Source organism: Drepanopeziza brunnea (assembly GCF_022702325.1).
Source record: "Drepanopeziza brunnea f. sp. 'multigermtubi' strain 214-2 chromosome Unknown ctg4, whole genome shotgun sequence".
In the NCBI taxonomy this organism is placed as follows: Eukaryota; Fungi; Ascomycota; class Leotiomycetes; order Helotiales; family Drepanopezizaceae; genus Drepanopeziza; species Drepanopeziza brunnea.
The window spans coordinates 3,139,452-3,154,806 of NW_027094067.1; the positions used below are offsets into that span (position 1 = coordinate 3,139,452).

Sequence of the window (15,355 nt, forward strand, 5' to 3'; positions counted from 1 at the left end):
AGCAAAAGTGTATCAAACGAGTTAAAATTTGATTTCATAGGTATCTTACCGGTACTTAACGCTGCTTTTTCTTACCTTTTCTTTGAAGGAGCGTAGGATTCGATCGAGAGCGAGAGAAATAAAATTGTTGCTTTAATTGGAAATAGGATAAGACGGCGTTGTTGAAACGGAAGCATGGTGGAGGGTGGTACCCAGCTTGATAGGTACGTACGTAGTAGTAGAATAAAAGCTTCTAAAAATAGCGAGAACTTTGCACTTAGGCTTGTACCGTCATACTTCGTACAATCGTATTTAGTAGTAATTGTACACGTAGAACCTACGTAGTACTACGTAGTAGTAGTACAAGGTATTTGCGACGAAGCGGAGTCATACCTACGTACGTAGTAGTAGTTTGAAGTTTACGTAGTATATTGCGTCTACAGTACAGGCCTAAAGAGGATGTTTTTAAAAGTCTTGATTTCCACTTTGAACCTCCTGGCTACCCTATCCTCAGGGTGTAAGACTTACGCCTGTGACGTTGTAGTAGTAGTTGTACGTAGTAATATTTATGATTTTTAGCTTGCGCCCGGGCTAAAAGCGTTACATTTTCTTTACATTTTTTTCAAGCGTATTTCTTGTAGAAAATTAATATACTACGTACTACATCTACGTCCCAGGCGTAGTTGTTACACCTTTGAGGGTAGGGTAGCCCCAGGGGATTTAAAGTGTAAATTTCAATTTTTGAGGCACCCTCAGGCTGTAGCAATTCGGGGGGCGGGGGAGTGGTACCGGTACGTACTGTAGTACTACTACGTAGTATCTCGACCCCTTCGAAAATCCTATTTCCCTGGTAAAAAAAACCCCTGTTTCGTATCCTCAAGATGAAACAACTATTACGTTCGCTTATAACGTTGTATAATTATAGTAATTTTTCCTTCCTTCTTTTCTTCTTCTGATCCTTGGCGGCCTTCCGAAAGCTCCGGGGCCAAGGGACCTCGCTTCGCCCCGGTCGTAATGCAAGGCAGATTGCCGCATTAACCGTGCGCCAATAAGGCAAGCCGTCGGCTGCGCTTAGCCACTCGTTCCATCGCATGCGCTACACCGATTTTCAAATTGACTCGGAACATCAAAATTTCTAACAACGCTTACCGAATAAATTGTCCACAATTCATTACCAACGCTAAACATTTGGTATAGCTATATACTACGTACTATATATACAATTGTCGTGCGGAGTATATAGGGTTATAAGACTGGTTACTGCAATGTGCATGGCAGGTCTGCTTTTGCACAACATATTGCGATGGAACGAGTGACTGGGAGGAGATAAGCGACTGACGGTCTATAGACAGGTATCCAGGCGGTATGAAAGCCGTGAGAGAGCCTGGTTTGCCAGCACCAAGGCCCAAGTCCCAGATCCCGACGGAAATCACCACAGCTATCTCCATCTTCATCTCCAGCTTCCAGATCCATGCATCACCGCACCTTTACTCGAAAATTTCTTGATTCAACCTGTCTTCCCCTTAGGCCGTCATACCCGACCCAGGGACTGGCCTCTCCATGCATCCCGTAATCACGCGCATGCAGCAGAGCACACAGTAACAATTCACGCACTGAGAAGAACCTCCGTTTTTCAAGTCCAGAATGCAAAGCCGATCAAGCCTAGACTTCTCGGCATCGAGCTCAGAACAAAGCACTCGCTTCCATCTACAAAACATCATGTGATCGAAGAATGGCTGAGAACTGACCCGGAATTGGCACCGGGCTTGAGAAATTGGTGACTCTGACCGCGTCCTGAAGATAGAAGTGTTAGCTAGGGTTAGACTTTTGCTGGGAACGGTATAAAATAGAGGTGGCGTTTGGGATCAGAAGGAAGGCAACGGAAAGTCTCCACATGGTTTTGCGCTCTCGGAGATAATATGATTTAACATCCGGAGTTCTTTCATCATATCCAGCTCTCGTATAGGGGACAGGTGAGGTTCTCGGAAAGATACAGTAAAGGGCTGCTTACAGTTTCATTCATGAACTCTTGTTTTCTTGACTGCCAGTCGTCTGGCGTTCTTGCTTTGGTATTGGATCTTCATTGTCTGCTGCCGCTCAGCCACGACTGCTTGCTCTGCTGTCGAGTGTCCTTGTCGATGCCTCTTGTCTCAAACGGCCCTTACTAGATTAGTACCGAAGGAAACTCACTCGACCTGCACCAATAGATCACTCTCCCGCCGAACTTCCGGCACCTAGGATTCATTGAATATCGTCTTGCTTTGATGTCGTCGTAATTTCAAATCTGATTACAGAGCGCCCTTAGCAAGAAACATTTTGCCTCAGGGCCCGAATGCATGATGCGATTTATGAATCCCTCCCACCTCTAGGACCCATTCCCAACGACTCCCACGAAACACAGAATGGCAGTTTACCACTTCATCTCGTGTGGCTTGTCCCCCTTGCGCAGGCTGAAGCTGGATGCAAGATACGCCGAAAGGTACTCTTCCTTCTTGATGGCAGCCAACAGAACCTTATCAACCGCCTTTTGGTCTGCTGCTCGGGTGGTAGATGGCTTCTTCTTCTACTCCTTATTAGCACGCCCTCCACATCTGTACAGCTCCCGCTGGTGTCGCATACCTCTGGCTTCTCCCCTTGAGCGAAGAACTTCTCCTCTGCCGACTTCTTCTCACCCTTGGCAGCCGCGAAGTACTTCGACTCGGAGGCCTCCTGAATCTTCTTTGCGTCAACACCGGAGATATCAACCTTCATGGATGTGGCGATAACGTAGCGGGAGTTGACTCTGCGGAGAGGGACACCATTGATCTTAAAAGGGCCGGTCACGAGGAGAACGCCTTGGTCGAGGTTGTTGAGAAGAACGACACGCTTGCCGCGGAAACGACCAGCAAGGAGGATGAGGACGGTACCGGGGACGAGACTGGCGCGAGGGGAGGAGGTGCGGATGGTCTTGCGAACCTGCGCCAAAAGTGTTAGTTTTTATTTGGTTTGATCTGATTTTTTCCAGTATATGTTATGTTTCCTGCATGCTTTCGATCTTGCTCTCGCTCCCGCTGTCCCTCCCAGCAAAAATTGCAATTCCAGCTCGGAGTCGCATCCATCTGCCCCGGAACGGGAATGGGGTCACCCACCTTCTTGGGAACCGCCGCATCGTCTGCAGGGTAGTATTTCAATGCCTTCTTGCTCTGTTCGGACATTTTGGCGTTTTCGCGTGTTGGCGGTGGTTGTCGAGTTCGTGAGGGTGTCGGCTAGATCCGTGTATATTCCTGTTCTTGAAAATGAGAAGAATGTGGGTGCGGCTCGCTAAAGAAGACGTCACGTGATACGGACGGATATCCAACCCAGCCTTGCTGTTGTGTTTGCCAAGGCCGAAGTCTTTCTCCGTTCCGTAACGACGGCCCGGCCATACAATAATCCGGGACTGGAGCTTCCGGAGCGTGACATCGAGAATTGATACCTATAGGTACAGTACCGGTACTACTACCGTACGTACCTAGTAGTAGATGTGTCGACATAGAGGTAGCCGTGCGCTAATAAGGCAAGCTGTCGGCTGCTTGCTGTTGATCCTAGCTATTCTTCCATCTCCTTTTTTCCCCCCCTAGACCTTTCACAGATACTATATATAATATTGTTAGACCAATGAATGAAGAATCTACGAAGTAGTAGGAGATTCACGGACGAAGTGCTTATCAAACAAGAAGCGCCTTCTCTTGCTCAATACTGTACTTGGTATAAAATTTTTCAGACCGAGAACTATCCGGGGGGTACAATGCTAGTGACGTATAGGTGGGTGGGGGTAAGGTATCCGTCCAAAAATAGAAAAACTCTACTACTAGCATGTTTGAGGCATATTTCGACGTCGTTGTCTGGAACCTCGTATTGATCGAAGTCTGTACGGATATGCCACGGTACAGGCCTACGTACGTACTACGTACGTAGTACTACGTAAGTTGTACTTTCCCCCCCCCCCCCCCCCCCCCCAAAAATAAATGTCGAAAGTATAATTTCGCAAAGGATCTTACCAGGGCTTAAACCAATCAACTTAAGGATTCAGCCTTGAAAAGTATCTTTGAGCCAGTATTTAGTCTATACAGTGGAGTCAACAGGGCTTCGAGCCATTAAGAAACTACCGCTCTATGATTTGTAGGCCTAAACTGGGTCCGACATTTACTACGTATTCATGGGAGGGGGAGAGTACCTTAAAGGCAGGTAGGGGGTCATTTAAACCGTCAGCTGACAATCCGATGACAGTCTCTTTAAGAGACGATTCCAAGAGGTTGGCATAGCTAGTGGATCACCTTAGGCCGATACTTGAAATTGAATAGAATCTGAAAACAAACGATTTAAATTATTTAAATCGTAGCTAAAATAAAACTATTTCAATCGATTAAATCGTTTTTTATAAGAGCTCGTCTTTTCGTAAAAAGATTATTACTAAAATAAGACGGTTTTAATCGATTAAATAATCATTTATAAAAGTCGGTCTTTTTATAAAAAGACCGTTTTAAGACCGTCTTGTGGCCGTCCCAAGGCCGTCCCAAGGCCGTCCCCGAACTTGAAACCGTCCCGGAAAACGTTGATTAATAAGCAAATAATTTTTTTTTTTTTTCAATTACTTAGCAGTCTACCCTCTACTGGGTATACTACCCCCTTATCACCACCCCCTCCCCCCCACCTCTCAGGTGCTATAAGGGCGCAGTGACGCGGGTGAACTTTTACTGAATCGATCGATTCCGATTATTAAAAATTTAAAGCGTTGATATATAAGCCGTGGCAGCGATACCGAGAAATATCTTGGCATCGAATTTATTAAATTATTACTAAAACGATTCCATTTAAGAAGTAATTTTTATTTACAACTATACCTTTTTTAAAATAAATATCGAACTATTTCAATTTTTTAAAACGAGCGTATTAAGAAGCCTGTTTTAAAAATATAGACGGGGACGGCCATGGGACGGCCACAAAACGGTCTCTTTCAATGGGACGGTCTTCTCGGCAAACTATTACTGAAAAGAGCTTAGTACTGAATTTAAGCGGTCTAATAACCGTCTTTTATAGAAGAGGGTCAGAGGACCGCTCAAATGACCCCCTACCTGCCTTTAAGGTAGTACCGGTAGTTGTATTACGTACGTAATACGGTAAAGGATAACTTCATATACCACGGTACAGGCCTAAGTATTACCCCTCGAGTACTACGTACTACGTACAACGTATAACCGTGCGGTAATAAGGGAAGTTATCGGCAACCGGCTACTTTTGGTCTCAGGTTCTATAATAACGGATGCGTTAGTCCTAACACCGACACCGACTTTCATAGTCTAGCACTTGCTTGATTTTTTTGACTTGATTACTGTATAACCGAGAGCATTAAGGTTTCCCGCGCTTGACGATCGATGATTCTCCAAAACTTAATTTCCTTCTACGTAGTATAAGAAAACCACTTTGTTTCGAATTGTCTTATGGCCTGCCTTGCAAAAAGTATATTGCTCGTATTTTTTATACTAGCGATAGAAAGTATATATACGAAATTGCCGAGCCACTTCGCAATCTCAACTATATAAGATAAGCTGTTCCTCTTCCTCACTCTCACTACACACCCTCACTACAGTGCTCTACAGTCTTCTTATAAGCTCAATCCGTCAAAACGATCACCTTCAATTACCACCATGCGTTTCAACAATAACCTCCTCTTGCTCGCCTCCTTCCTCGGCGTCGCAACCGCCCGCCGCCGAGGCTGCGTTCTTCAACTCGGCCAAACCGCCGGCACCGGCTTTTACAACCCTGTAGAGGGCGAAACCTTACAGCAAATCGCGGCTGACTTTTGCACCACTGGAACCGAGCTGCTACGCCTGAACGATGGCAAATCCCCAACACCACAATACAATTACAATGTTCCTTGCAAGTCTCGGCAGCGCGATTGCGCTAGGATCGCGGGCAGTGATAATGGGTACTACACCGTCGTTGCTGACGACCAGTTGCAATCTATTTCGAATGATTTCTGCACCGACAACGATAAATTGCGGTCATTAAACCCCCAATCTATCAAGGGCTCATCACTTACCACCGGCTCGATCATCGTGGTTCCTTGCTCTTGGAACTAGCTACAATGAAGGACATTGGAGGTGGGGGCGAATTCGCGATTGCGAAGAGAAATTTGAAGATGTGAAAGGTTGATCCTACGCATTATTGCAGAGCTTCTCAGTCAGGGGAATTCGATGTCCGAATTTCGTGAGCATAGAACTGAATGAAATGGAAACTTCTGATTTAAACCCATCGGATTCGAATTTGAAATGTGCTTGAAAGGGATATTGCCGCCCAGCAGTGCTGCCTTTGATGATGATCTAGTCGATGTATGCAAAGAAGGTGTTCAAAATTTTTAGTAATATATATATATATATATATATATTTCTATTCAGCAGTAATCCTCGGTTACCCTGAACTTGATTTGAAAGAAAAAAATTGACTTGCTAAGTATAGCAAGTCGGAACCACCAAAGCAGGTTTTTTTCATCACTTATAAAATAATACATATCTATAAAATTATAATGAAACGTAATCGTCGGTTTCCTTAAATTTAATTCGAAAGAATTGACCGACTTGCTGTAGCAAGTCGGCACCACCAAGGCGGGACAGTAAAATTTGCTTCTTTTTAATGAATAGAAAATAAACCGACTATTATATAATAATTATTTCTGTATAAAGAGGTGCACCGTACTGAACTTAATATTAATCAATTAATCGAATTTTAATTACAAGTTGTTATTCCTTTATTGTGTTAAGTTAAAGTAGTAAAAATAGTACTTTTGGTATGGACTTTTCGATTTTACCTTAAAGGGGAATGCAAGAGCATTTAGACGGTCAGCTGATCATCCGATAACCATTTCTTTTAAGGACGATTTTAATAGGTTAGCATGGCTGGTGGATCACCCTAGGCCGATACTTAAAATTGAATAGAATCTGAAAACAAACGATTTAAATCTTTTAAATCGTAGCTAAAATAAAACTATTTTATTCGATTAAATCGTCTTTTTTAAATACTCGTCTTTTCGTATAAAAACCGTCTTGGGACCGTTCTCGGGCGTTCTAAGACCGTCTTATAGCCGTCCCATAGCCGTCCCATGGCCGTCCCTGAGCTTAAAACCGTCCTAGAGAGCGTAAGTTAGTAAGCAAATACTCTTTTTATTGCTTGCTAGTCTACCCTTTACTACCTTAACTATATATTATACCTCTCACACTTTTACCGGAACACCACTTCCGTACGAAGGTTGTAAGAGTGGCCCTCGTACGCGGGTCAACTTTTGCTAAATCGATCGATTTCGATTATGAAAAAATTAAAGCGTTGATATACAAGCCGTAGCAGCGATACCGAGAAATATCTTGGCGTCGAACTTCTTAAATTATTATTAAAACAATTTTATTCAAAAGATAATTTTTATCTAATAGTGGGCCTTGACGTCGCAACTTTTGGGGCCCTTCCCTAAAGTGGGCGAAAAAATTATGTCCCGCGAAAAAATTATGTCCCGCTTCAAGCTTCAGCGTAAAAAACGGCGAAAAACGTTGATAATCTAATATAATATTTTTAAAAAAAATGAGTTAAAATCTTTTAGCGTTAGTTTTAATCTCAATTAAAAAAGGAAAAAAAAAAATCTTTTTTTTTCGTCCTTTTTCTTTTCTTTTTTTTTTTCCTTTTTCCTTTTTCTTTTTCTTTTTCTTTTCTTTTTCTTTTTTTCTTTTCTTTTTTTCTTTTTTTTTTAAAAAATATATATATATATAATAGATTTAAGTAGTTAAGCTTACTATAGATTTTATTCTTCACTTTTTCGCTTTCTTTTTTCTTTTTTTCTTTAATTCTTAAGACTTTAGTCTCTTATAAGTTTAAAATAGTATATATACACGTACGTATTTACTTATTTATTTACTTACGTATTTGCTTTTCCTTTTTTAAATACTCTTTATTATGTATTTATTTTAATTCACTTAATTATTTTACTTTATCGTTGCGCTGCTTTGCTTTGCTTTGCTTTGCTTTGCTTTATCTTGCTTTACTTTGCTTTGCTTTGCTTTGCTTTAACTTGCTTTGCTTTACTTTGCTTTGCTTTGCTTTAATTTACTTTGTTTTGTTTTGTTTTGCTTTGCTTTGCTTTGCTTTGCTTTGCTTTGCTTTGCTTTGCTTTGCTTTGCTTTGCTTTGCTTTGCTTTGCTTTGCTTTGCTTTGCTTTATTAAAAAAAGTTCGAGAAAATGATCTTGCTTAGTTCGCGGACGCTTCGTACTTAATCGACTTTTAAATATTTACAAAAAAAAAGGCTTTTGAATTAAACAAAATCTATTAGCTTGCATTTAAATCAATAAAGACGATGAAGATAACAAGAAAATAAATACTTATCTTCGTTTTCTTTAATAAAAATAATATTTATTAAATAGAAAGAGCTTAAGAAAGAACTTGAAGAAGATAAATAAAAAAACAAAAAGATTCGCCGTCGATTCGATCTATAGCATCTTTTAACTCAATTTAAAAGACACGCGGTGAAATAAAATTTTCGTAACTTAATTAAGAATGAATAACATTATTAAAAATATATATATATATATTATTGCAATGTTGTAAGCAATGTTATAAGCAATATAAGTGTCTACGTTCCTCGCGGTTTTTGACGTTGAAGCGGGACATAATTTTTTCGCGGGACATAATTTTTTCGCCCACTTTAGGGAAGGGCCCCAAAAGTTGCGACGTCAAGGCCCACTATTATAACTATATCTTTTTTAAAATGGTTATCGAACTATTTCAATTTTTAAAACGAGCTTATTAATAAGCCTATTTTAAAAATATAGACGAGGACGGCTATAAAACGGCTACAAAACGGTCTCTTTCAATAGGACGGTCTTTTCGATAAATTATTCTTGAAAAGAGCTTAGTACTGAATTTAAGCGGTCCAATGGCCGTCTCTTATAAAAGAAGATCAGAGGACCATTTAAATGACCCCCTACCACCCTTTAAGGTAATAATGCGTACCTATATATCAGAATCGCCGCGTATATACTAGAATAAGCGAAGAACACGAAAATCGGACTTTTATTCAAACCTATTAAAAGAATACGTGCATCACTACCAACTTTTGATTCAATAGTTAATACCTTTACTAATATAATAAATATATTAAATTCTCTATTTTCGATCTACGTGAAGTTTCTTTTATGATTAAGGTTATGGTTTTTGAGATATTCGCAATAAACAAGTATATTTGAATTATTTGGAACAGTTTTTACTTATTTTTTTTACTATATTTTAATGTATTAGATTACTGTAAATGAATGCATCTTTACAATTTTAATTCAAGTTTGTAAAGCAAAGCTTTCTAAGTATATGAAGATTTTTTCTTCTTCTCTATACTAATAGTTGTTATTTAATCAGTGGTATATCGTTACTGTTGCGCCAGGTCGGGATTTTTTACAAACTAAATTCAAGGTAATCGACGATTGTATCTACATGCTTAGAAAACATTGTTATACAGACATGTATCATAGACATAAAGATGTACATATTTATTGCAAACTAAAACATTGCGATATAATAAAGATGTAGCGAAAAACTGTTCCGAATAATTAAATAATCTCCTTATCGGTCTCGGATATCTTAATAACCAATCGTCGGTTACCTTGACTTTAATTCGAAAGAACTGACCGACTTGCTGTAGCGAGGCGGCACCACCAAGGCGGGACCATAAAATTTGCTCTTTTATTAAAACCTATCAAAAGAATTCGTGCATCACTATCAACATCCAATTAATAATTAATTCCTTCACTCACATCATAAACTAAATAATTTGTTTCCGATCTATAAAGACGTTTATTTTAATTAAGGTTGTGGTTGTCAAGATATTCGAAGCAAACAAGTAAAGTTACATTATTTAGGACAGTTTTTAGCTATATTCTCACTACATTTTAGTATATTAGGTCACCACAAATGAATACATCATTATATTTCTAATTCACGTTTATGAAGTAAAGTTTTCTAAGCATAAATATTCTTTTTTTCGTTTATATTAGTAATCGTTATTCAATAAGTGGTATACCGTTACTGTCCCGCCTTGGTGGTGCCGACGTGGCGCAGCCAGGTCGGTAATTTTCTCGAATTATTATTTAAAATAAACGACGATTACAATTCTATAAAAAGAAAAAGAAAAACCTATACATATCGATAGGAAATAGTCAATTCTATAATGATCCGAAAGGAAATCTTTACTATATGAAAGTTGATGGTATAGAAAATGTACTTCTAAAAGAAATGTATATTTGGAAGAAGTCCGATTTCATACTCCTCGCCTATTCTAGTATTTACACGGCTATGCCAAGTCAGTGCACGAGCCTATGGCTTCAAAAGTTCAAAAGTACGATTTTTGCTACCTTACCTTGATCCAGCATGATGGGACAAATACATATAAAGTAGAACTGTCCCAATTGTTATTGTCGGTTAGGCTTAACAAGATGCATATTTTAATACAAAAATAGTTGCGATAGAATCGGTGGCTGATTTTCTATCCATTATAAAGAGGCAAAAGTACTACGTCGCAGGCGTAAGTATTACCCCTCGAGGGTAGGGAAAACAGGGGGTTTAAAGTGGAAACTAAACTTTCAAGGCACCCTCGAGGGGTAATACTTAGGCCTGTACCGTGGTAGGTACCTAGGTGTCCCTGGTTGCTGGGCGTTCCGCTTTGGTGGTGCCGACCTGGCTGCGCCACCAGGTCGGGGGATTTTTTTCCAAGTCAAATTCATGGTAAACGACTATTACTGGAATTCTTTGGCTTTAAATACCTAGTCACGCAAGATAATGGAAAGATGCGAACATATATACTTAGACCTATATATATACAGTTATATAGGCTTATATGTATACCTATATATACACAGATATATATGCTTATATATGCTTATATATGCTTATATATGTATACAGATATACTTACAGATATATATACAGATATATATACAGATACATACACACACATATATAAATACATATCATATAGGCAAGTAGGGGGTCATTTCGATTGGTCCTCTGACCCTCTTCTACCGGTATAAGAGACGGTTATTGGACCGTCCAAATTCACCACTAGACTCTATTCAGAAATAGCTTTTAGCTACTAGACCGTCCCCGACCATCCCATAGCCCCCATAGCCGCCGTCCCATCGCCGGCCCCGTCCAATTTTCTAAAAGGGGTCTATGATAAGGCTCATTTTAAACACGCAAAACATTTTAATAACTATCTAAATTAAGATGTAATTACAAGAAAGAAACCATTCATTAAATAATACCGTTCCAATCCCAATTCGATACTACGCCACCCTCATGAACACAAGTCAGCACCCCAAGGGTGGCACGAGCCAAAACCTTGCAAGAAATCTGCCTACCCGTGCCACCCTGGGATCCTGGCCTTTGTTCATGGGGGGATAGTAAAATCGATGCTAAGATATTTCTCGGTATCGCTGCCTTGCCTTCTACGTATAGCAACGCTTTGAAGGATTTAAAATCGGAATCGATCGATTTAGCAGGAGAGCACTGAAATACACGCTCAGTCCTCCCGCCCAGTGGGCAGAGGCGGGGATGAGAGGGGGTACTGAGAGGAGGGCGGGAAAGAGGGCGAGCTGAATGAATAGCACATCCTACTACCGGTACCCTATCTGCTTGTTGATTGCCATAGGTGACGATAAACTCTGCGTGAAGCGGGAAGAGCTCGAAGCCCCAAGAAAGATGGATCCATAATGAGAATAATAATATTTATTCCCCTGACTCTTCCCCTTCCGTCCTAGAGCCTAGCTTACCTTGGTCACTCTCCTCGATCCAATAGTACTAGTACTACTTGTTTGAGAAGTATCCTTCGGCGTGCAGCCCGGCGGAGTGGCAATGGCTAGGTATTCGTGAGGCGGTCTGTGCTATGCTTCAGCTGGATATTGAACGAAAGGGGCTACTTTTTCTTCTCTCTTGTCTTTGTGCTAGTAGAATGTGAGCAGGAGAAGGGGAGCTAGGAGATGATGTGAATCAGCAAGAGCGTCACGCTGTCATCAGATGGATCTTCTTCACGAGCTGAATTGTGCGAGCGGCGAGAATTCATCTTGCATACTTGCTCCAAAGTGCGGGAGGGGATGATTTTCTTTGCGCCCTTGATCAGGACTCTTGCAGCCCGGGACTGATTTAAGCGAGTCAAACAAAGTGCTTTCAAAGCACAACACCCGGCCATCACTTTGATGCTGATTGATCAATGGTCACGCGTCACCGAGGCCGAAGAGCTCGGCACACACATATAGAGAAACGGGAGTGATCAAGACATTATATTCGAGGCCTGCGACGAGCTACTGCTCTAATGATAACTGCTAAAGTAGGGGTATACGAGACAAGAAAAGATGGGAAAAGGGGAATGAATGTGAATATCACCAGGTCGCCTCCACCGTCTGACGCCGGGTCGGTGGCGCAGGTAGTTTTGGCACAGGTGCTCCGCCGATGATCCTCTGGCCGTTGCCCACGCATCTGGGCTCGGTGGTGGGTTCCTCGTATTTGAACATCTCAGTTTCGTCCCTCCAGACGAAAAAATTGATGGTGAAGGCAAAGCTGTTCGAGAGCAGCGATCCTCCAGGGCAGCTAAGAGCGTCGGACGTGGGAGGGGGGTTCTCCGAAGCAGGCTGGAGAGTGAAGTAATTGAAGTACTTTGCGCGGAAACGGATGCCGACGGAGTAGTAAATCAAACCCAGGAGGAACTCGAACGCAAATTTGGGTTCAAGGTCGAAGATAGGGTGGACCTCAACCTCGGCGCCTTTGGTGACGTTCAGGCCTTCGGTGTAGGATGGCGACCAGCCGCTGGATGTGCTCTTGGATGGATTAAGGAGATCAATGTGGGCAAAGCCTTCCGTGAGCCCGGTGGTGATATTAAATGAGATATCGATAGGTTCTGAGGTGGAAACCTCAGCGCCGGTACCGATGGTGAGGGCAGGACCGATAGCCACGATTCCTGGAATCATGATGGGGGCGAAAGTCCATTTAATTGGGACTAGCGAGAAAGGGGTCTTGAGATATTCAGATTGGCCCGTGACGTTGACGCCGGTGGCTGCGGTGATTCCCATCCTGACCTCGATATAGGCCTCGGACATGCCTATATCACCCCAAACATACTTCATATATCCTCGCATGGCCAAGTTACCCTCGAGTACGAGCTCATGGGGCACGACGTCCAGACTTGGCGCCAGTATGGTCGCGTTGATATTGAGGACTCCAGCAATATAGTTGATGCTGTCGCTAAGAAAATCGCGGCGCTGTGGTTGCGCAGGAGTGTCCGGCTTGAGCGGCTTGGCAAGATCAGTGACCGGCTTGCTGAACTCGATGGCCATCTCTTCGGTGATGTCGACAAACGAAGTCTTGCCGGCTTGCGCGACGAGCGTCATGGATGTGCGATCGAAGGAGATGGATTCGACCTTGTGCAGACCACGCTCGTTCGCATCATTGCAGTCAGGGCCATGGTTGGTGATCAGGATAAAGTTATTCTGTGGCCAGAGAGTGGTGATTTTCTCGAAGTCATCTTGGTTGTCGAACGTCACAGAGACCTGGTTGTCGGGGCATTGAACCCTGGTCGCGGAGCGGATATCCTCCAGGACGATGGCAGGATGCTTCAGTGTGCAGTTGAGCCAAGATGTCATTCCTTCAGGATCCTCAGCAGCCGCATGCAGAAGGGTGACACTGGTCGTGGGAGTGAGCAGCTCGGCAGCATTTTCCTTGTTGTCGAGAGCCCGGGCAGCGAGGTGGGAGTTTCTCACCGGAGCCAGAATAATGCGATTTTGGTCGCGTGAAGGAGAGTAGGAGAGGTCCCGGTCGCTTTCGGGTGCGGCAGTGGCAGCATCTCCCGCCAAAGAGGGAGATGCAGACGCAATGGACGAGAAAACAAGCGCCGCCCAAGCGAGCGTGTTGAGGAACGAACGCATATCAACGACCTCTCGAAGAACCAACGACCAGGTGGAAGATAGAAGGTTTTTCCTGGGATAGGCCCGATCGAAGAAGAGGAGTGAAAGGAACGTGGAATTAAGTCGACAAACAAAGGGGATGGGAAGCTGGGACGTGACGGGGGAGATCCCCAGTATATAAAGCTACTCCTTTCTTAAGTAAGTGTATCGAATTTAATCCGTGGACTTGGAAGTCGAAGTGTAATATGTTACTATGTTCAGCATTTCCTAGGTTCTATATGAAGATTTAGGTACTATATGAAGATTTTCCGTGTCGTTTGGAAATTGGCATTCAGTGGGTCCCGTAGATCAAGCTCACTTTAGTTTTAATAAATTGCTAGAAGCTAAATAGAGCGATCGTCCCCAGGGATCGGGCTTCCTGGGAAAGGCCCGCCCAGCCGATCCTGGCCGATAATAGGGGCCGAATAAGTAGCATTTCCGTAATTCCGTAATTCCGTAATTCCGTATTTCTGTATTTCTGTATTTCTGTATTTTAGTATTGATGTACCGGTATTTCCGTACTTTTGCTATTTCCCAATGTCCCAATCTCCCCATCTCCCATCATCCAATCTCATGCTGGGCTGTGTCTCTGTGAATAAAGACTGGTGGTAGCTTACTCACAAGTACCTACTCAGGAGTTAGCCAGTATTGATGGATGAGATGGGTCTTTCAAAGAATTACTATAAATATCATGATCGATGTTGTGCTATCACGTAAATGTTGGATAGGCATATGTGCATAGGTAGTACTACCGTTATATCGACTCCGCAAAGGATCAGATACGAGACGTAGCAGGTGATAGATACGGTAGTACGTAAGTCTCTTGAACTGTGAATACGCGCTAGGCATCGCTACCACGTCGCAGGCGTAACTGTTACACCCTTAAGGGGAGGGTAACCAAGGGGGCTTAAAGTGAAAATTCAAACTTTTGAGGCGCCCTCGGGCTGTAGCAATTCGGTAGGGGGGTGGTATACCTCAAACGGCGTGCGGGCTTGAGTGGTTGAAGCATCGGGATGTTGACAGAGTAATAAGACATGGCAAATCATCGGACTGGGTCCAAATGCCTCTTCAAAGGCCGACAATTTCTTATGCCTCGAACATAGTAAAGTTGTTTTTCGCATGTCTCAACCTACTTTCTATATGAAAAAACCGCTCAGCTAAATCTAATAGTCAGTGCACTGACTTTGTGACCTGCGGGCTCTCGGTCACAGTCAGGACAAGCAAGTGTCCCAGGTCAAGCAACTTGAATTACTTGATAATAAAAAGAGCTATATTGATAAAATTTAAATGCATTAATCGGCGGAGTCGAGCCTTTTAAAAGTATCAAATTTTTATTATTATAGCTTTATTCGTTACTAAGTTATTTCTAAAACAAGTTGAAATTATTGAAATGGGA

The 15,355-nt window shown here is 42.4% G+C and overlaps 3 protein-coding genes across 4 annotated transcripts; 1 reads left to right on the forward strand and 2 right to left on the reverse strand.

Moving 5' to 3' along the window:
• Positions 1-2,389: 2,389 nt before the first annotated feature.
• On the reverse strand, positions 2,390-3,173 carry L3040_003517 (60S ribosomal protein eL6; the record flags this gene model as incomplete). Its single annotated transcript, XM_007293920.1, has 3 exons — positions 2,390-2,542; positions 2,599-2,934; positions 3,108-3,173. The coding sequence occupies 3 exons, from the start codon at positions 3,171-3,173 to the stop codon at positions 2,390-2,392; spliced, it is 555 nt and encodes a 184-aa protein (XP_007293982.1).
• Positions 3,174-5,645: 2,472 nt separating this feature from the next.
• Positions 5,646-6,080, forward strand: L3040_003518 (uncharacterized protein; the record flags this gene model as incomplete). Its single annotated transcript, XM_007293921.1, has 1 exon — positions 5,646-6,080. One exon carries the CDS (start codon positions 5,646-5,648, stop codon positions 6,078-6,080), a length of 435 nt encoding a protein of 144 aa, XP_007293983.1.
• A 6,322-nt stretch (positions 6,081-12,402) lies between these two features.
• On the reverse strand, positions 12,403-13,941 carry L3040_003519 (uncharacterized protein; the record flags this gene model as incomplete). 2 transcript variants are annotated; one of them, XM_066154508.1, is made up of 2 exons in its annotated part: positions 13,043-13,073; positions 13,139-13,941. In XM_066154508.1, 2 exons carry the CDS (start codon positions 13,939-13,941, stop codon positions 13,043-13,045), a joined length of 834 nt encoding a protein of 277 aa, XP_066012463.1. The 2 variants fall into 2 exon arrangements, with proteins under 2 accessions (XP_066012462.1, XP_066012463.1); XM_066154507.1 differs by having other exon boundaries at positions 12,403-13,941.
• Positions 13,942-15,355: the final 1,414 nt, after the last annotated feature.